Source organism: Mytilus californianus, unplaced genomic scaffold (assembly GCF_021869535.1).
Source record: "Mytilus californianus isolate M0D057914Y unplaced genomic scaffold, xbMytCali1.0.p SCAF_6, whole genome shotgun sequence".
Classification (NCBI taxonomy): domain Eukaryota; kingdom Metazoa; phylum Mollusca; class Bivalvia; order Mytilida; family Mytilidae; genus Mytilus; species Mytilus californianus.
This window is the reverse complement of record NW_026262712.1, coordinates 75,664,545-75,688,161: the sequence shown is the minus strand read 5'-3', so window position 1 is coordinate 75,688,161 and position 23,617 is coordinate 75,664,545. Positions and strand designations below refer to the sequence as shown.

The following is a 23,617-nucleotide window of genomic DNA, read 5'->3' as shown; positions in this document are numbered from 1 at the left end:
TTTGAAACGGGCGAGGATCGTGTCGAAAACTTTCTGCACTCAAACAGTGCATGGTGTAGCTTTCATTGACGCAATGAGGCAACCATCTCACCAAATTTTTGACAATTAAAAAAGAGAGATAAAGAGAATTATATACCATGTACGTATAAAGTATACTGAGTGACGACTGTTAAAAACGTTGACTGTTTTACTCTTTACTCACTCATTCCTCCTTATTAACGTCTTGAAAACTTTTTTCATAAAATGAACAAGGTAGATTCAAATATCTTTTTTAAGTAACAGACAAAGTATACCTCGCAAAAAACTGATTCAAACAAGAGGTCATAACTGTGAAACTGATATGATGCTTGATTGTTTTTTGACAACGAACTTGTTACTTTTGGTGGACAAAGTTTTCAACAGGTACTTGGCATTCCTACATTTTATGTAGTACTCTTCTATCTTGGTTAATATAAGCACGACGTCATTGTTCACCCATAGCCAGTTATTATCATCCATATATTTTGACAAAAGCTAAACGTATAAAGTTAAAAACACCATAATGGATCTTAAACCTAATATCTCCAGATCTGTACAAAAGCATATTAGAGGAGGTCATACATATAATTCTGTCAATTATTTTTGTTTTGTTTAGGACCTGTCTGTAACTGAATACTGTGAATTTAACCTTAAATAAAATTGATTGATAGTTGGTTGTATAACGTTCAGCGGCAAATGTTTCATGCATAATTAACATGTAGAGAGCTTGGCATTCTCTCTACTGCTGTACTAGAGGCATCGGATTTAACGTCCCCACTCTGACCGGGACTGCGTACTTGTACGTACATCTCGCACAACCAAACGGAATCCCCACTTTGACAATGGTTTAACTGTCGATGGGAACAAGACTAAGAGTGACCATATTTCTATTCTCCCGATCACCTTTGATGGGTAACTGTCGAGGCGAGCACGCGACCAAAGAGACAGTTATGAATATGGAAGATACATATACATGTATGTGTGTTAATCAAAACATTTGCAACAAGAATGTGTGGCCTTAAGACACCGTGCCCCTTTATTTTTCATATTTCCATGTTCAATGCACCACTTTATCCGGGTCAAGCTCTAATTTGGTATTCAACTTTAAAACTTTAATATTGTGAACAGAACAGAAGAACGGACGGATGCACAGACCAGTGAATATATTATCCCTTATTATCATAAGTTGGTCATAAAACTAAAATGATCATTCTACTTAACAAATCTTCAATCAAATATTCCGTATATGTCCGTTTTTCATACGTATTTCTATAAGTTAAATACTAAACATTTTAGAAAAAGAATTTAAGAGCAATGACGTTAAACTACGCATACGTTTGTACTGGCTCTTCCTAGAATCCAAGCATCATTATAAGACAAGATATAAAAAAATAAACTAATTCAGTAAAGTGTAATCATATTTGTCTTAAAGATGCTTTCTCATAAATTCCATTTGATAAAATTCTACGGAAAGGTGACAAAGTACTATCAGAAATATGTATCAGTGATCTGAATTTTTACTTTTGACAAAAGTATCTTGAAATGAATTATAGAAATATGCTTAAAAAAAAGAAGAAGCAGCAAATCGTGTACACCTTTAACATTTAACATGCTGGAAACTCTTGTTTTAATCTTATAACTTTAAAATAAACAAGAGTCTCGCAAGAGCCTGAATCGCTCACCTGTTATTTTTTTTGCTTAAATCTTTCATCAATGATTATTTTTGCTTTTTACACATACAAATGTATGTTCCATTTCAGCCATATTGTCTGTGTTTCTTGACGTACAAGGAAATGAAATACAAAATTTATACTAGATTCATTTGAGAAGATTTTTAAAGTTAAAAAACATAAAACAACTTGTGTAAAATTGTCCTCAAAGGGCAATAACTCCTTAAGGGGTCAATTGACAATTTTGGTCATATAAAACTTTTTTGTAGATCTTACTTTGCTGAACATTTTTGCTGTTTACAGTTTATTTTTATCTTCAATAATATTCAAGATAATAACCAAAAACAGAAATTTCCTTAAAACAACCAATTTAGTGGCAGCAACCCAACAATGGGTTGTTCGGTGTGTCTGAAAATTTCAGGGCTGATAGATCTTGACCTTTTGAACAATTTTACCCCATGTCAGATTTGCTCTAAATCCTATAGTTTCTGAGATATAAGCCAAAAACTGCATTGCATCCCTATGTTCTATTTTTAGCCATGGCGGCCATGTTTGTTGATGGATCAAAATTTCAGATACAATTCATAAACTAGATTCCTAAAGGAACATTCATTCAAAGTTGAGAAGTATTAGGCACAACAGTTTCAGAAGAGAAGATTTTTAAATGTTAACAAACTTGATGAACACATATCGTAAAATTGTCTTTAAAGGGCTATAACTCCTTAAGGGGTCAATTGACAAATTTGGTCGTTTAATTTGTCTGTAGATCTTACTTTGCTAAACATTATTGCTGTTTACAGTTTATATCTATCTATAATAATATTCAAGATAATAACAAAAAACTGCAAAATTTCCTCAAAACTACCAATTTAGTGGCAGCAACCCAACACTGGGTTGTTCGATTTGTCTGAAAATTTCAGGGCTGATAGATGTTGACCAATTGAACAAATTTTTTCCCATGTCAGATTTGCTCTAAAAGCTTTAGTTTTTGAGATATAAGCCAAAAACTGCATTTGACCCCTATGTTCTATTTTTAGCCATGGCGGCCATGTTTATCGATGGATTAAAACTTCGGATACAATTCATAAACAAGATATCCTAAGGAACATTTAGATGAAGTTTGAAGGTATTTGGCCCAGTAGTTTCAGAGGAGAAGATTTTTAAATGTTAGCAAACTTGATGAACAAATTGTGTAAAATTGTCTTTAAGGAGCAATAACTCCTTAAGGGGTCAATTGACAATTTTAGTCATATAAAACTTTTTTGTAGATTCTACTTTGCTGAACATTATTGCTGTTTACAGTTTATATCTATCTATAATAATATTCAAGATAATAACAAAAAACTGCAAAATTTCCTTAAAACTACCAATTTAGTGGCAGCAACCCAACAATGAGTTGTTCGATTCGTCTGAAAATTTCAGGGCTGATAGATCTTGACCAATTGAACAATTTTACCCCATGTCAGATTTGCTCTCAAAGCTTTAGTTTTTGAGATATAAGCAAAAAACTGCATTTGACCCCTATGTTCTATTTTTAGCCATGGCGGCCATGTTTATCGATGGATCAAAACTTTGGATACAATTCATAAACTAGATACCCTAAGGAACATTTAGTTAAAGTTTGAAGGTATTTGGCTTAGTAGTTTCAGAGGAGAAGATTTTTGAAATAGTTTACGACGACAGACGACGACGACAGACGACGGACGACGACGGTCGCCAAGTGATGGCATAAGCTCACATGGGGCCCTTCGGGCCCCGGTGAGCTAAAAATGAGAATATGATCTCGCTTCAGATTCCATTATTTTCTATTTTTCAATCTTAAGTTTGATTTAGTAGCTTTAAGAATTCATCGTTTGAGAGATAAATATATGGGTCAAGTGAAATGACGAAGGAGTTATCGGTGCGTTTGATAACGGGTAACTGAATTAATTATTCCCTTTATTGCCTTTAAAGATTGTTGTAAATGAAATCATCCTAAATTTAATAACAAAAAATATGTAAAGAATTAAAATAGTAGTTTGTGCTAATTTTTAAATAGCATCTATTCCAACAAATTATGTGTATTCAACGTGCCAAAAATTCATGCAGTATATGCTCCCCTCCGTCATCCTCTAATGCAATAGGACGAGATACGGTCAGATAGTTTGGTTATGTCGAGTAATGTCATTTTATTGGAAATCTCTTATAACATCTTACCTAGGATTCTAGTAATCCATGCCTTATTTTCCTCTGATTTATTTTTAAAGTATGGTTTCATAACATCTTCCCAGGTAACAGCTACCATGGAACTGAGATTAGATGATAGTGAGCTGAATTGGAATGCAGATTAGAATTTTCCCAATTAAAAGAGTATCAAAACACAAAACAAAAACATGTATGACCGTAGGTCAAGTATAATTGTCATTCTTTGCGATATATTGAAATTAAGAGAAATATGCATAAGCCATATCAATATACATTATATTATATGTTACAACACTAATTAACGCCTCTGCGGAAAGGCATCACCCGACTAACGAAAATGTATGTTCTCATATAACTTAGTTGGCCGTGTTGTGTAAGGAGCTTGACACAGTGCTTGGTATGTTGTCGCTGATTTTTCAACAGCTCTTGTTAATTGCAAAGTACCGAAAGTCCTGAAATTTTCCACACAAACGGGAATTTTTCCTTTTTTCTTTTTTTTTCCTTCCTTATATATTATTATAATTAGTATAATTATTGTTGTGAATTATCAGAATTTAACGTGTCCACGCAATTCAATTGTATGTTAGAAAAAAGACTGAAAAAGGAGATGTGACAAGAATACCAATTATGCAACAACCCAGCAACATAAACGTCTAAATGTACTGTCCATGCAAGATACCAAATGTCGCGATATAATCAACTTTGGTCAACATAACTATTTTTCATTTTAACTTTTTTACCTCTTTAAAAGATTTTTCTTGTGATGATTTTAATTGTACGTTTTTTACGTAACGTGTCTTTCCACTCATCGAAATTAAAAAGGGAGAGTTGAGATCTGAAATAACTACTAGTAGTTTCACCAACTCTAAGTTTATGAACCTGTCCCAAGTGAGGAACCGCGTAATAGGTAAGGTTTGTTCGTTTTTTGGTTGTTTTTTTTTTTTTTAATTCAGAAGGTCCAATAATAGGCTTATTTGGCTCTATAAATTCACCGATAACTAAACAAAAAGTAAAATCACAAAAATACTGAACTCTGAGGAAAATTCTAAAAGGAAAGTCCCTAATCAAATGGCAAAATCAAAATCTCAAAAACTTCAAACCAATGGATAACAACTGTCATATTCCTGACTTGGTACAGGCATTTTCTTATGTAGAAAATGGTGGATTAAACCTGGTTTTAAAGCTAGCTAAACCTCTCACTTGTATGACAGTCGCATCAAATTCCATTATATTGACAACGATGTGTGAACAAAACACACAGATACAATAGGTAAAACTTCACAAATAGGGGTACAACAGCAACACGAATGTATGATAGTCATTATTGTTCAAATTCTTCCAGTTTCAAAAGGAATGCTGTTAGAATATGATATCTGCCAAGTCTTAATGACACGATTTGTTAGTGGTGCAGTAAAAGTGATGTCTCATAAGGGAGATTTTTCAGATTTTTCTCCAAAAATAGGTTAATTTCAGAAAAACATTAGCTAAATTATCAAAGAGTTCGAGCACCACTAAGAATTATTTTTGCCAGTGAAAAGATAAACACACTATTAACTTAATGTGTAAATATCTTTTTAGGCGACGGCTGTACTCTTTGATAATACTAGGCATGTGTTAGAAATAAGTCTCGAGTTTGCAGATTTTCGCCTTTTTGCTGAATGCTGAATTTTCTATCATTCAAAGGCTTATAACGAATAAAAAGGGTATTTGTTTAACTAAATTTGAAACTGGAATGTTTAATGAAAGTAAACACAGTCAACATTTGATTCTTCAATTGAGAAATAGATTGAAATACATTTGATATTAGGGTTTATTTGACCGAAAACTTACCTTCTCCTTTATGTATAACATTTCTACACACAGGTGGTTAAAAGGTTCAACATCGTAGAAACACGTGTATATTGTTGAACACCGTATAGCTTGACCTATATATATATATCTTCCGGTTTTTGACGCCGAGCAATTTCTACGTCATAGATGTATATCTAACGCATAGTTTATTAATACATATTTATGTACATTTTTAAAATGTTTTTATAAACCGTAAACACAAAGAAAGCTAAAGCTAACCATTAGTCGAAGAAAGACTGACATCACCGAAGACAAAAAAAAAAGCTAAGACAAAGACAAACCAACAACCAACACAACATGTCTTAAAAGTGTTAGATACTGCACAAAACACCTGTCGCATAAGCTAGTTATGCCCCCACGACGGAAATCGTCTTAATGCTCATTGCAAACAACATTCCGGTTATGATTCTCATTCGAATATGATTTGCATTTAGTAATAAATCAGTAACGAAAATATGTTCTAATTTTTTGGGATAAAAATAAAAAGCTCTTGATGGAAAAATTTACCTCATATTTGTATCGTTCAGTTTTAAACCAACTCTCACTGTTCATACCGACATGAAATTCAACAAAGATTTTGATCAGGTATTAATATCAATTGGCATTTGTTTTATTATGTTGTTATATTATAGATGCTTTGATTTTGTATTTAGTGGTACTAGATTCTGATTGTACATATTGCACACTGTTATCAAAAAATTATACCTTTAACGAAGGATATTAATGTTGTGGTCAGATTTCAGCATTTCAATAAAAATAAATAGTAGATTACAATGAAATCATTACACTGACTTATTTTGATATTTAAAACAAAAAGGTATAATCGGATGATTTACAAATAAAAAAAAACAATCTCGTTTGTTTACCTCAATGCTCCGCAAAACAGGCATGCAATAAATAATCCAGGTACCCCGGGATATCCCAACATGTCAGATACAAAGTATGGAATTATCTGAAATATAGCCATGATTCAATGTACAATAAAAAACGATACCAATATGTAACCCATCACGTAAAGTTCCAACATAAACGGTGATTTATTTTTTTATTTATCATCTATATTTATCGATTCCTTTTTTATGATATGAAAACTTTATCTGATTACCTCCTATACATTTCTATGAATATGATTGGCTAAAAGCAACCGCGTAGAGCCCCTTTATATTTCATATGGGGTTAGCAGGCGTGGTTTAATCTTATACACGGTTAGCAGAGGTATTCAGTCCCTTTATAAAAACAACACGGCGTTAAGGATAAATCTGAAACGTTTCCCGGACATCAGATGAACAAATTGATGATGAACGATTGAAATAAATGCAGAAAACACATTAAAAGCTAACAAGTTGCTATTGTTGGCATTTGTTTTTGTATAGACCAATGGAAGGAGGTTCTTTACATTGAAGACTTGATAACTTTGATCGGCCACTAGTCTAAATGTCACATGTTAAGATAGTCGGTAAGATAAATTCGTTACACAGTTTGTTCGCTCTCACCCCATATGGAATTTACTGACCCCAAATACATCGTATTTGGTCACTAGCATACTGTGTAACTAATAATATGTAGTTACCGTGTTCATTTGTTCAATAGAAATAAACTGTCCCAATTTGTAGAGTAAAAAAACGTTAAACAGAAAAAAAAAAGATATTAAGATATAGATGTTATAGAAGGTTACAATTTAGCACCCGTTGTCCTATTGGACATAACAATTCTTTTAGAATCAACCATCTCGTAAAAAGTTATAAAAAAAGAGGAGTTAAACCATTTCCTCTTTTTTAATTTCTGTCTTCAATTATATTAAAATGAATCAATAGATTTCAAAAGTCACTTTCAAATTCACGCTTTTTTGCCAAATGCTTCATTTTATAATTGTATAGTTTTGTAAAAGCGTTTAAAATGAAGCACTTCATACAAAATGTGTTTCGGTCAACTCTTCTTCCCCCCAATGAAATAAATAAAACACTAAAGATTGAGCAGCATGAACCAATCCAAACTGGCTGTTAAAAACCATAAGTTGAAAAAAAACAGACAACACCATGGCCAAAAAGAAGGACGATGAAAACACAAACAAGCACAAACCAAACCTCGACCTATTGGTTATGCGGTACATACCAATATAAGGTTTTTATGACATGCTCAGAAAAACAACTTAGACAGATTTTCGTGTGTTTTTTCTATGAGCAATATATGTTATAGTACATATGCCATCTAATGGAAGTCACTGTTACAGTGGCGTATACAAGTTCTGGAGAATCGAGCAATCTGTAATAATATACATCCACACTAAGGTGAAACATATCTTTATTTCTACTCAGAAAATTAAAATTTGATATTCTGAAAGGCACATTGTCTTGTGTTTCAAACTAATTAGTGATTTTGCGTGCTCTGTTTTAGGATAAGTGTTAATTAATTTAAATGATATATTTGACGATTGGAATGGTTTAAACCTCATTAAATGTTAGAAATTATAAGTTCTACGAAATATGGTTATAGCTGATATAAAGAAAGATATCTAATGAGAAAAGAAACTAAATATTTAGAGATTGTACCAACAAATGGGGTTTTTGCTAAATTGTTAGTTTAGTAAATTTACCTGATTGGAGTTTTTTATGTCTCCATGAGATAATGGATCACATCCTTTGTCTGCATAAAATGCAAAAACTGAAATTCCTGATAAACACGCAAGCGTCAACAAGAGAAATACCCCAACACAGTTCATCATTACAGCTCTATAAAATATAATTAGGTTTTAGACAGTCAAAAAGAAATTGGTGTACATTATACATAGAAATATTCTACAAATGTTGTCCAACGAAAGGAAAAGCTTAAATTGTACAAATATGTCTGTAATAACAAAGTGGAACTTTAAATGTAATTAAAAAAATATATGGTGTTTTAATGATAAAAACATTTCTACATACAGTTGATCTACTTAAAAAGTTCTTCGTCACAAGGCCACAGTGATCCCTCCAACACCGAACGAAATGGAACACCTTATTGAAAGTTCTAGATACCTCTTAGGCCTTGTTTAGGCGATATTTGTTTTGCTAGTTTGGATCACGCTGCATTCCATGTGACTACTTCCGAACTACAACATTTTGAAAGAGACAGAAGATAACAAAAGGAAAATCAAAATCATAGTTGGAAAAAAAATCACACAATACCATTTCCAAACAGAAAAAAAGACGATGAAAGGACCACAATCAACAATACTCTACAAAGAAAACTAATGTCGCAGCAATACGAACCTCACCAAACAATGGGTATGATCTCAGGTACATTTGAAGAGTAAGCCGATCTTGCTTTACTAGTGGAACCCATCGTGTTGTTCGTTGCAAGTACATAATCAAAGAGAAGTTGCATTTTGTGATGTCATGATCGAGGACGGAATTGTGTCTTATCCATTTAGAATAGATATTCCATAACGATCAACCAAATCATATGGGCGTCTAAAAAATGACTAAAAAGGAACTCGTGGTTCAATAGCTCCTTTGTAATCAGTTACCCTCTTTTAAGAAAAACTTGAAAGAGACCCAATCTCTGGAATATAGTATCAAATATGGAACATATATTCCATATACTGGCGGTAATGAAAGGTTGCTACATAGACATGGAAAGTTCGCGGTTGGAACGCTGAAATCATCTATTTTATGGTAAAGTTAATTTATCAACGACACTCATTGTCAATTTTAAGATGATACTAGTAGCAGATTAAACTCTATCTGTGATATCCTGTTTTCTTCAAGTGCGATGGGATATATGCGTGGAAAAAAATCACCTAACAAATTGTGAATCATTTTGTGAGCAGTCATCATCTGTTTAGCCGAACTTGAATTTAAACAGAATGTTAGCATCTTTTCATTCGTCCTGAGAACCTCCTGCATGATATAAGCCTCATATGAATAATGGGACATGTCAAGCATAGTCGAAATATTGTATCCTTAAACGTTAATAGCCAGTATCATTGACATATATGCATTAAGAATTTCACAAATACACTCATATACCTTTTAGCATCTTTAAGAGTAGGCAAGGAACTATACCGTTGGATACTAGCCTGATTAGCTCCATATGTACCTGCCCAATTTATCATTCCACCAATAACCAGTGCCCAAAATGTATGCCTTGTAGTGGGATCTGGATCAAAGCTTAAAAAATAACATTTTTCTTTAAAATCAATCATAAAGTATAACATTATTTCTCAGCGCACAATCATTTTGATAAAGTATAACAAATAAAAATATTGCAGACTTTTTGCAATTATAAAATTGAGAATGGAAATGGGGAATGTGTCAAAGAGGCAACAACCCGACCATAGAACAGACAACAGCAGAAGGTCACCAACAGGTCTTCAATGCAGCGAGAAATTCCCGCACCCGGAGGCGTCCTTCAGCTGGCCCCTAAACAAATATATATACTAGTTCAGTGATAATGAACGCCATACTAAACTCCAAATTGTACACAAGAAACTAAAATAGTTTTTTTTTTCTCCCCTGTCTGATTTCTGTCAGTTAATTTACAGGTAAAAATTTTGAAAATTTAACACTATCTTCCCCTAAAAGCTGATCCTTTTAGCCAATTAAAGATAAAATAAAAAATAACTTACTTCCAGAAGTTTATTCGGTCCCATTCGTCATTTAAATTCCAAATATGGTTAATACCACCAACCTCTATTGTAGCCTAAGACACGAAAAAAAGATATGGTTGCTTTGGAAATCATGCAAGTCCATTATATTATAAATGAGACTATTACAATTCTCGAACATTTTACTTGCTGTTACACAAATATACTCTACTTGTAGTTGTATTTAAATAATGTAGTTATAGGCGTTTAAAGCAAATATTGATACCGTGTAAGTGGTGAACTATAACAACATTTAACCCATATTATGTATAAAGTCGAAAACAAAAGGTCATATTTCAACTTAGAAGCTACAAACGAAAGAATAATTTTCATATGCAATCAGAATTTGTTAAGGATAAGGAGAGTTAACGCAAAATGTGTTTTCGAATATTTTTCTTCTTGAAATAACGATGACAAAAATGTTGTTAATCACCCCCTCTAATTTTAAACATTGAATAAAGATATGGAATTCGTCCAAACGCATACATTTCAAAATTTGAAACCCTTATAACTACTTTTATATTTTCTTTATATCAAAATGAAAACAAAAGATGAATGAAAGAATTGTAACGTTCAGGATAAAAGCAACAAACCAAAACAAATAGTTATAGGTAGTGTTCTACAAGTGAGTTTATATATTAATAAACGGAATATAATAATAGGTCAAAAGTAAATAATATGTATTGCATATTATAATAAGCACATAAGTAGGATCTGCTTAACCTTCCACAACACTTTAGATCACCACCAGTATTTGACGGGTTTTGTGTTGCTCAGTCCTTACTATTGTATGTAGTGTTTCGTAGACTTGTCCCCTTGGTATTTGCAGCCTCTTTTTTATCAAAACTTTACGACACTTACCAAAGAGGAAATACTGAACAAGCATAAGTTTGTTCTGTGTTTCTTTAGAATTTCAAACAAAGATGATGAATTTGATCTTCCTTCACAGTTCTGGATACCAAAATTACATAATATCCTTACAAACAACGTTTCTGCCAAGTGTTCCACGAAACCTCTTTCCAAACTGTAAACATCAATTTTATCAGCAAGCAAAGCCGGGCATCAGAGTAACTGTGAAACTACCTACTCTATAGACTAAATAAATCGTACATACAATCTAAGTATATTTCCTCTTGCAATAGTATAAAACATTTGCCTTCTCTACCCTTTACACTTGTATACCCTGATTCTAAACTTTAAGACATATTAAAAGAACTAGTCAACCTTTGTTTCATAAACAAAGATTGGCCAGCGTTGATATTACTGTTTTGTTTTGATTCAAATAAAACATCCTCTTAAACTGGCAACATCAAGATTCTTGACTTTTTTAAATGACAACACATTTGTTACGTTTTGGGATGTGTTTTTCAACAAACAAACGGCATTTCAATGCAAATGAATTGTGCTCCTCTTCGTGTCGAGTTGTTCCTGTATTCACATGAGACAAACTTCATGGAGGAGCTTCACTGGTGAATGAACATCATTCTTTAACTTCGCGTTATAGATGATGTCCTTTCAATAGATAATGCTAAGTGTGGTGACTATGTTGAAAGCATCTATATCATCGATCTTTAAATAAAAAAATACCAGAGATACAAATAAGTCTGCTTCATATCGTGACTTTCGGCTCGAAATTGACAATAAGGGTCGGTGGTTAAGAATACATTACGACAAAAGGGATGATTTCAACTTCCCAATTGTGAACTTACCATTTATGTGTAGCAACATTCCAGCACTCCAGTTGATACGATATTGATTTTCTTGAAATAGGGTTGTTGGTTACTAGGAACCTATTGCACCAAGGGTTTTGAGTAGTACAGCTGAAGAAATTCAAAAGTTATAGGAACGCCGCCACAATATACTGACCGCTATGGAAGTTCTGATTTATATTTTGCGTTACCAGATTTTTACAAAGATATAATTATTTTTATTTATATCCCTACGTTTATTACAATTTTGTATTTCATTCCATTAAAACAGTTTCTGCGAAAGTAACAATATTGGAATCTTACCTTTATGACTATTGCCAATATTCCCGATAACATGATAATTGCTTGAAAAACGTCCACCCACACTATAGTTTTCAGTCCTCCCTATATTGACATAAATTACAACATGAAGTAAGCACTAGTTATACTTCTAACAAGTAATAATGTAGTTTCCATGCAAACTATTTGAGTTTCATTGTAGATTTACGAAAAACAATATTGTGCTGCTATCGAGCTATTTTAAGCATGTAAATGGAACTAATATAAAGTTTTACGTTCGGAAGTTTTTGCTAACTTGTTAGTCTTCGTCGAATATATTGATGCTGATCTATTTTGAGAAAATTCTATAAGTTAATGCACTTCAAGGGATATAAAATATTTTGCCTGGAAATTTCTTTTGTATTTGGACTCATGTGGCATTTTAAACTGTCGAAACAATGCAGAACAATCACAAATCGAGCGCACCTTCTAAAATACACCCTATATGGGGATTTTTTTTTTTTTTATTTATACATTTATTGTAAATGGAAAATACTTTTATTTAGAGATTAAATGGAAGCGATAGGTTTTATCTCAAGAGACAAACTCTGACAAACACAAATGTCGACATTTCTGAACTTGTCAGAAAAATTTCCTTGCAAATAATCCTTTTTCCACAAAAATCTAAATAAATAGATTGATAGAGAAAGAAAGAAAGAAAGAAAAACATCGGCTTACGAAAAAACAAGCATGTAAAATATAAAAAAAGTGAAGCGTTTATCTGAAAAGTATATTAAAAAATGATTGTCATAATCAAAACCTTGAAAGATAACTCAGATCGACCGTATGATAGGTAATGAGGGATACGTGTTTGTATGTCATATCATGTCAGTGAAAATTTAGGCGGGAATCTAGAGAACCACGTGATAGATTAAAAAAAAGAATTTCATCATGTTAAAATTATCTGATATGTGTTTTGATTGTAAAGTCTTGGGATACGTTGTTTAAACTTGAGCGAAGTATTTAACAAATTGCATAGGTTGGCAATAACCTATCCCATTAAGTACGTATGTCGAGTTAGGTATGTATATCATTTTATAGAAATCTCTAATATACCGCACTGTCCACATGAACACGATTTTTTACCGTATTAAAGTAGTGATATCACAAGATAAGAAAACAAGACAACACAAATAACGCTAATACGAGGATATTTGAATGCTCAGAAGCATTGTAACTCCCCAACATTTTTAGAATGACAGTTAAGCTTTTTCTGATTAGTGATATAAAAACAAGGCTATTGATGAAAGCAAACTGAATTTTTCGTCCGAAAGCCTTCGGATTGCGTGTTTTAAATTTTTCAAGGAACATAACCATTCAATCGTACGAACTGTGACGACAAATAATGAATTTGGCTCGGAATTATGAAATATTTCCGATTGAAAGTCTAAATTGACATGCACCCGCTGAAATGTCTCCCCTGCTTTACTAACCAAGACATTTTATGTTGATAGTACTAAAGATAAAGTGTTATACGAGTATCACATAAACTTGACATTATATCAATAAAATGAGGTAAATGGCAGATAAACCAAACCAGACAGACAGACACCCTACAATCATTTCATACACCAAATATAGCTGAACTATTGCTTATAGTATACATAAAACAGACCAAACCATGAAATTTAATTGACCAATGAACCATGAAAATGAGGTCAAGGTCAGATGAACCCTGCCAGTCAGACATGTACACCTTACAATCATTCCATACACCAAATATAGTTGGCCTTTTGCTTTTAGTATTTCGGCAGAGGACCTAACAACTGAAACTTAACTTCTATGTCATTTGGTCTCTGGTGCAGACTTGTCTCATTGACAATCATACCACATCTTCTTTATATTAACATCAACCAATGAACTATGAAAACGAGTTCAAGGACAGACGATACCTGCCAGACAGACATGCACACCTTACAATCATTCCATACATCAAATAGAGTTGACCTATTACTTATTGTATTAGAAAAACAGACCAAAACACACAAACTCAATATTGTCCAAAGAACCATAAAATTAAAAATGAGGACAAGGTCATATGAAACCTAACAGAAGGACATATACACCTTCCAATCATAACATACATCAATTATAGGTGACATATTACTTATAGTATTTGAGAAACGGACCTAATCATGTAATTTTAACCTTGATCACTGATCCATGAAATGATGTCGAGGTCAGGTGAACCCTGTCTGACGGACATATAGACCTTGCAAGGAACCCATATACCAAATATAGTTATCCTTTTACTAATAATAAGTGAGAAATTCACATGACAAAAATCTAAACTTTTTTTCAAGCAGTTGTCTAACCACGAAAATGAGTTCAAAGACAAAGGACATATGACAGAAAGAAACTTCGTAACATAAGGCATCTGCATCCACGGTATAAAACCAGGTCTTCCATCCTCTGAAATATAAAGCTTAATACAAATCTCGCCGCCGCCGCCGGATTGTAATTCCTATGTCTTGCATTCTGAGACAAATAGTATATCACTTGAGACATTTAATAATTATTATTTGAAAGCCATTTTGATTTTCTGAACAGACTGATAAAGCTTCTTGAACTCCTCAAAACAAATTCAGAAAACGTTTTTTTTTTTTTAAATGAATTTTAAAGAATATACATACCATAAAAGTGTAAAACGTGCATATTACACCAATCAACAGGAAAGATGCCCAGTCTGGGAAGCCGCTAACTGAATAAAATAAAATAAATATGTATACAATAAAATAATTCATTGATTGATTTGATTTGATTTTATTTATCAAAAATATTCAAACTTATAACAAAATTTCAGAGAAAATGTCCAATCCTTATCTAATTAATTTATTTATAGCATTTATAATTTTGCCGAGGTCAAGTACGGCTTGGCATTCTTGTGTTTACGTTGAGCAATTTAGGACGTCTGGGAAATAGATGTTTAGCTTGTTTATAATTTTTTCACGACTGTAATGGCGACCGCTACTACGACGACACCTAGGAGTCGCATCACAAACTAAGGTAGATAATCGGAAAAACCTGTCTATAATAAAGGCTTTTAATTTTTTGCTGAAAATTAAGTAGATATTATTTCCACAAAAAAAAATTAGTGACAAAAAATAATCATTTTATATGTAGAAAAAACAACAACTGATTTTTATGAATATCTGACAGAAGATACCAAGTTGGTTTTTTGTAAATGGGGCCCAGGAAATAATAAAAGAACAAGATGGAACATTAAAAAACGTGCGAACAGCGAACACTCAAAGCAAAAACAAAAACAAAAAGTATTTACCCGTTTGAACTATGACATTTTATCATTAACATAGAGAAAAATATAAAACTTTGAATTTAAAGCATGTCATTGATTGCAAATCTTTTCCAGCTTGTTTTTTTATGACAAACATGGTTTTCAAACCAAAATAAGTACCTGCTTGAAGAGCTGTTGATGGTGAAAAACTTGCTATTCCTGTATAAATCAACTGTGAACAAAAAGAAATAAGTTAATTTATGCAAAACACGACTTAAAAATGTTAGTTTTAAGAACGATTTCTTGACAAATAATTCATATTGCAAATATTTAAGAAAATCGCAATTAGACAAATAAAATCACGTGGTTGGGCGCCGGTGCATATTGATATTTACTCCTTTTCAAACAAAACAATATGTACTATTCTTTAATATATGAGATTGAAAGTAGGCATTACCGTAACGACTCATTTCCTACTAGACGTGTTACGAAATGGTATATACTCGATGATGAGGTTGACAGATTAAACTTTAAATGAGGGTATCGTATCAAAACACAAAAGTGATTTAAAGATTTAAATTACCTGTGTATCAATTGAATCTGCATAGTACTGATGTCCACGTATATTTATTTCTTATAACAGACGTCCCTTTGAAAACTTTATTATAGACAATTTCATTATAAATACTCCTTATGGAACAAATATTCCATAACAATTATTCTGTGAGGAATAGAAATGATAAATCCCATGATATGTCTTTCTTTTTGGAACACTGACAGGAGGCAAGGGTATTGTAGAAAGGATATAAATTCTAGAAGAAAAAAAGGAATAATGGATGAGAGAATCAAATCCCGGCCAACCCTTATAAAGTAAAGCAATATGTACTTGCTGTTTTATTTTTTTGCGTTTTCGAAATCAATAGCGACGGACCATTTAACTTAAAGGGGTGTTTACCCGAGGTCAGAACTTGTTTCCTAACCCAGGAGTTTTTAAACTCTGCACAAGGTATGTATATACATAGAATATATGCAACTCCTTTTGTGGATTTATTTTGGATATAGTTTGCCGTTTGTTTTCGGAGGTTGAAACTTCGTGAATTTTTGACCAACATGACACCTCTATGGCCTCGCTAGCCTTTATTAGACCGTGAAAATGATTGTATAGGGGTAAATTCAGTAAATAAATATACGTCATCAGGGACCGGGAGAGCTTTCTGTACAAAACTGAAGTCCTGTGCTCTTCTGATTAATAGATATTGTTTGTAATAAATATTTTTTGATAGATGGATCAAAACTAGAGTTAAAAAAAAATAAAACATGAATGCTGAATGTACTAAATTTTTTTACTACAGGGTTGAAAAGTAATGGGGTCAGTAAAGGAATTAAGTGCGAATCTACAGTGTTTGTAAACAAGGCCATGTGAATGCCCAAAAATGCCGCATGACCCTATGTTTTTATTGTTGCAAAAGATAGGGCTACATTTGTACTTTCATGAATGATATATGAAAACTTCCAATTTCTAAAGGTAAATCAGGTATAAATTTAAATCAAGACTTAGATTAGCATTAAAGTCAATGGGAGATTTTTTATTGAATTTACCCCTATAGGAAAATATGCACTCTGTCACTGTACTTGTTCAAGGCCACACAATAATCACCAAACTCATTTCCTGTAAATATTAATGCAATGGAAGCCTTTTGGAATCAGTTAAAGTTGTTTTTTATACAAATTTCTATGTTTAACTGCGGCAATCTAGAATGCACTGAGTGAACTGTGGTAGGAAGCATGGGACATATGGTAAAAAATCAGTTTTGTGTCCAGATTGAAAGAAACAATAGAAATTACACTTGAGAGTTATGATATTAATGAAAGGCATAAATATTCTCCCCATTTTACATCACATTTTGCACATATTTCTCCTAATAATGTGTAAAATCATATGGAAAATCAGAATTACCTCCCTTTGGCCAAGTATATTTTTTTTAGCTGTGTTCCCCATGTTAAGTTGTAGATCAAGTTGTAAATAATCACTTTTCAAGTATTTAAACACTCGAATAATTTGACCGTATGAAGATATTTATTTGTTTTTACATAATTCATTGCGTTTCTTTAAGTAAAAAAAAAACTAGACAACTTTTCATGATTATATACCCTTCATCTATAAAACTAGTGTTGAAATGTTTGTAATTGGATTGCTATGTTAAATAATTGCTTTTAAATATTCTAAATTGTTACTTTTATGTTCGAAATGCAAAGTTTGGTCATACCCAGTCTTATATTTTCATATTTGGCACTTTTTTCTACTTCAGTTTTGGTCGTCTAGTTTTGGCGAAGAAACCATCCTGATGTTGGGGTAACAGGAATTTCTGCAGAGTGGTTGTCAATGACATTTTGTGAACTTTACAAGTAATTAAAACACAGATTTAGTAAAATAAAACATAATTGTTGTTTTTTTATGGTATGAAACTGCTTAAAAAGCCTTTGAAAATTCTGTTTGTGGTCTTTTTCAGGGTATTTAACTAAAAACTTCCATATAAGGCAAAATTTAACTAAGAGTACATCAAGACTTTAGTTCCTAGATGTACTTGCAATACTGGTCAAAGCAAACACAGAAAACAATTCATATTTATTAAGCATAGTATTTTACACCATTCTTTTAAAAACAGTCAATGTGCAACTTTATATACCAAATATACATTGGCCGCAGTATGGGCTGTAGTTACTGTATAAATTTTCCGCTATCTTTACAAGTTCAGCCTTTATGAATGTTGTATTGAAACTGGAACTTGAAAATAGGATACATTACATGATTAATACAAAAAAAGTAGGAAAAGAAGTTAAAAAGTCCCTTATAATAATAATATGTTAAAGCCTACTCAGGAAAAGTTTAATTTCCCTTATACTATTTTCATGTAAAATGTGACTGTTTCGACCCAACGAAATGAGGATCTTTTGGAAAAGACATCCTATACATATTCATGCAAAGTTTCAAAAAATTTTGCATTGTAATTTCTGAGGTCTGAAATTGTCTTACCCGTTTGACACGCTTTTCAAACAGTCCGAAAATTACTCCCTGTTATATACCCTCTAATGCATGTATTTTCGTTTTTTTATATCTTTAACTCTAACCTTAACGAAATCTTTAAAAAAAAAAAAAAAAAAAAAAACAAGTTCAAACTGAAATTGAGATTTCTTTTGTAAGGTTCTATGTAAAATGTGACTCGTTTTTCGCCGGTTTGATATTCTTAATACATATTCCTGCATATTTCTCTTTGGGGTTTCTGAGCACAAATATATGCTTAGATACCGATTTTTTATGAAATCTATGCACGGTATACTTCTTAGTCGAACTTAGAAAATAGACAACAACTAAGTGGCAGGTGACATTAAATGCCCACAGTGTTAGCGGCAATTGAAAGCAATTTTCATGCCATTAATACACAACAAGCGGAGCCTCGGGAACAAATTTACTCCAGATATCGGTATTGCATACATACACAGGTTTTTGTGTACAGTAGGAATCATATAAGATTCACACGCAGTAGTTTCCAACAGGATTATGCTCAACAGTTTAATTTACTACCTTCAATTAGCCAGGTATTGAATTAGATTTAGATTTCCCCCAGAATTTTGTCATTTGAGGTAATAAAGTATATTGCATGTCGTTCTCCTCTCGTTACCCTATATATACATCATAAATTTAGAGCTACCTGTAGACCTAGAACAGAAAGAATATAATGTAAAAATGAACTTGCGGTTATCGTTCGGGTGTCGGGTATATGTGGAATACGCTTTTAGGCGCTTAAAAACTGTCAAAGTCAGTGGAAGCATATGGAGATATCCGGAAAAAAAAATCAACCAGACTGTAGAGCTTTGTGCATGTTTAGAAAAGGTTGTTTGGTTGTTGTTTGTTTTTCGTCCAGTGACAAATATTTCATGCATTTTCAGGAAGAAATTTAGTAATGGAGTGACAACTTGATATGTTCGAAGAACAGTAATTAATATAAAAAACAAACTGGCTTATTATGTGAATTTTTTTTTAAATCTAGAAGTGCATACTTGAATTACCATCAACCCCCTCCCCTCGCACTCACGTACACTTTTCCTGTCCTATAATCACAAGCAATGCTATCAGAAAATGATTACTAGTAATTTAAATTAATATAATAAAAAAAGAATCAAGAAGTGTGTAAGGTACCTGGTTAACATCACGCAAACTGACTTTTATCTGTTTAAATCGATTAATGTTTTGACACAGTCTCCATATTTAAAGTCTAATTTGTCAACCTCAGCGTCGAGTATATACCTTTTCGTAACATGTCTACTCATAGAGCGATCAGTATTAAAGTCAGATAACTTAATTACCGTTGACAAGTTGTTAATAATGGTTCCTGTTAGTCTCGCAGCCTTTGACTTGAAACGAAGCTCCAAGTACTGTAAAATAAAGTTGATTTAATAGCAAAATAATTGTTTATATATAATTATTTGTTTTTGGTTAATAAGGGCTTAGGATAAAGACTTCCTAAAGACTACACGGTCAAATCTTTGAAAGTTACCATAAATCTCCGTTCCAGAACAAATTTCAGCAATAAGTTATGGACAGTTTGTAATACCCATTATAAAGAAATAAATTATCGCTAACTTCCTTGTATCTAATCTTGTACAGCCTCGAATGGCGCCCAATGATAATGATAGCTAAAAAATGTAGAGTATGATCTGCTTACTATTCCGGTGTGCCTGAGATCATTCCCTGCTTTGGTGGGGTTTGTGTTACTCATTTTTTTTATTTTTCTGTGCAGTGTTTTGATATATTTTGCATTTTTGCATTATGTTATAGTTTTGTTCTTTGACCATGCTGGTTGATGTAAGGAACACAAAATTCAAATTTTAGAATACTATTTACTATAAGACTCATTCAGCCAATGTTTGATTAAAACTGATCATGCGGCTTCAGAGAACATTTTGTTAAACTTTAAAAAGACAACAGACGGCGACCATGGACATCAAGTAATGGCAATTGAACTAAAAAGTAAATAATTCTATTTGCTATCTTTACCTCATACATGCTTGTCATTTTAAGGGGATAAAATAACGGTACGAATAAGATGGTTGCCATCACTACTGCCAACATTTGTCCAAATGTGTATAAATAATACTGTGTTCCTTTTGTGTACATCTCTGCCGGTGCACCTACAATTGACAAAGTTTGTATGTCGAAATCATTGGAATATGTAATATTTAATCAGGTACATTCTTCGATGTATATTGTAGTTCACTCATTTTTGAATATGTTTTTACGATATGTTAAGATGTCGGAAAGATAAACAATAAACACATTAACAGTTAGACAAGCTTCTTGACTCTTGGTATAGACAGTCTATCTATCTTGCATAAATTAATCCAATTTATTAAGGTTATTCAGTTAATTCAGGATTTTTATTCTCATTTTAATATTTGTAATCCACATATGAACTTGTCCTTTCTATTCGCAAGATCACGAAGAACAACCTTGATAACTGTGAGCAGATCTCTTACATTCAGTCCTTCTTACATTCACAGTCCTTAATGTATTTTCTTTGTTAACGTCAACAAACATTTTTGCTGATTAAAACTGTGATAAAAGATGTGCATGTAAATTAGCCCCACATTTATTCTAAAGACAACTAGGCTAACTGTGAGCTAAACATATAAATTCACAGTCTTTTGTGGTTATGTTCTTTACTTTCGGCATCTAGAGAATCATGCAGATAAAATAAGAACACTGTAATTTTTATTGAAGCTTTTTCTTTTAATTCTTATAAAGGGGTAGACGTGTAACGATTTAAGGATTCATAAAATGAATAAATGTCAGTAAGATGTGAAATGAGTTTTCAGGAAAAAGGAAGATAATAAAAATCTGTAAGTGCATAAGTCAATTTCCGATCTTAAATCATTTTAAAGGGCGACCTTTCCAATGCTGAAAAGTTTGTCTATATACAAATTTATGACGGAATATGCATGCCTATCCCCCTTTAAGTCTTAGGATCGTTCAATGTATTTTATCAACATGCTTCGGTGGACCCACAGAAGGGTTATGTATAAACTTATTACCTGACGGACGAATCAACGAACTATCAAACTGATATTTTAATGTCTATCAAGTATACAAGATTAATTCTGCTATCTGAAATATTCAGTACAAAAGAGATTACAAAATAAAGACTTAAAATCCAAGAGTACAGATTGCAGTGGGTATTTACGATGCTTTAGTATGTGTATTTATAGATAAAGTGATCAAATTGTCAACACAGAACTACAAATCATTTCGGTTCTTTTGTATTTTTTTTTAAATATCAGTGCAGTTACGTAATTTGAACAATAAAATGAGTGCGGGGAGGAATAATCTTAGTGTAATAAATCTTCTGTTTTATTTGGTATTTTGTTGCCTAGTAAAGAGCTTTTGGTGATGTTTGTCTTGTCCAGTCCCGAGGTTTTTTGTGAAATGGCTCCATTTAGTATATTTAGGCAAAATGTTTTTAAATACTATAGATTTATGGTTTTAATGTTCCTTTTCTTCCCCTATCTTTTTACTTTTCTGTTACATTTTCCTCTATTAAACCATTCCAATCATTTACGTATACCTTGTGGATTTTTAGGAAAGTTGATTTAAATATAATGTAGAAAGAACTCTTCATGACAAATCTACAGAAAGAATTATGTTCTTTTACAAAAGACAAGCAGAATAAAATATTAACCATGCTGTCTGAAATGTGAGCTTTCTTTTGTTTCCTTGTTCAAGTTAGTGGTCATCCTGTTGGTAACTGGTCTATGCAATTTTTTAAATGTGGCTTTAACGATATGATGTCTAGATAGGTAGAGGAATAGTTGTGCGTACGTAAAACTGGTTTAGTCACACCCTAACAAGTCGGGATTTCTAGACCACGTGTCTTTCCGTGTTAGCTTTCTCTATTTGTACGTCGTTTTTTTTCGGAGAAGTCGGGAGTTGGTGGTTGAGCTATGTTATTTCTTATTTGGTTTGCTCAACTGTGGACCAGAGGTAGCATTGTTTACATATAACTTTTAACCAATTATCCACTGGCTTAATGTTTCTGAGCAAACCAGTCCTCTTGTATTCAATGACATAGACATGTTATTTTAATGTATGGTATAATTTATAGTCTAGTGCATTAGTGTTTACCTAAAATGAGTATAGCAGATTGAAAAGACACCAGTATAGAAACTGCTACGGGTAGACAGCTCATTTTTCTATCAGCCATGAGAAATTCTTTTGTTGTTCTCTGTCTACCGCCGGTAACCCCATGATAAATACCAATGCAAGATGGTATCACTAATGTAATAGCAAATACTGCCCAATCGGTAGCTGAAAACTGCTTTTCCATGAGATTAAGGTTTTCGTTTTTCTACAAAACAGAATTACAACATGTTGATAAATTCATATCCAGAGTGTCAACTTTTATTAGGATTAAGGCAGATACGTGTTAATATATTATATATATTAAACGTAACCGGTAGAAAAATCATCGGGAAAAAGTGTCGTAACTGTTCCAATATATGTATAGTGCCTGTTGCACTCCACTACTAGCAGTTTTGCCCCCATCTAAAATAATAGAACCATTTTTTTTTTTTTTTATGTTTCCGTCATGCAGTCCGTCCGTCCCGTAACAGGTTAAAGTTTTGGTTTAGGTACTTTGTATTACATCAACTTGAAACTTGGTACACTTGTTCATTTTGTAATAAATTTTTATATTGTATGCTAGATTAGGGTTTTGACTCTGATTTCGTGGTTCACTGAACATGCAAATGTGTAGTTCCAGCGGGCCATGTTGTCATATGGACGCATATTGATTTCATTCTGACTGGACAATACTTGTATTTGTACATCCAGCACAAGCAAACGCGCAACTCTAAAAATAAGTTGTTACGTTCGTTTTCGTGTGGCAAATTCCTAGTCATTTATGTGATTCTAAGTCCCCCTATCAGATCACATGTGACTTCGTATTTATAGATT

General features: G+C 32.6%; 1 protein-coding gene across 1 annotated transcript in view; it reads right to left on the bottom strand.

Moving 5' to 3' along the window:
* The window catches only part of LOC127706617 (sodium-coupled monocarboxylate transporter 1-like), a 41,757-nt gene extending 18,769 nt beyond the window's left edge, over positions 1-22,988 (bottom strand). The window contains exons 1-11 of the mRNA XM_052211273.1: positions 22,787-22,988; positions 20,666-20,799; positions 19,975-20,043; positions 15,790-15,841; positions 15,008-15,075; positions 12,360-12,440; positions 10,330-10,403; positions 9,731-9,871; positions 8,317-8,452; positions 6,590-6,675; positions 3,885-3,997 (exon numbers count right to left, since the gene is read on the bottom strand). Of these exons, the coding sequence (XP_052067233.1) occupies positions 3,885-3,997; positions 6,590-6,675; positions 8,317-8,452; positions 9,731-9,871; positions 10,330-10,403; positions 12,360-12,440; positions 15,008-15,075; positions 15,790-15,841; positions 19,975-20,043; positions 20,666-20,799; positions 22,787-22,988 (1,156 nt within the window). The remainder of the gene's footprint in view (positions 1-3,884; positions 3,998-6,589; positions 6,676-8,316; positions 8,453-9,730; positions 9,872-10,329; positions 10,404-12,359; positions 12,441-15,007; positions 15,076-15,789; positions 15,842-19,974; positions 20,044-20,665; positions 20,800-22,786) is intronic.
* Between the last annotated feature and the right edge of the window lie 629 nt (positions 22,989-23,617).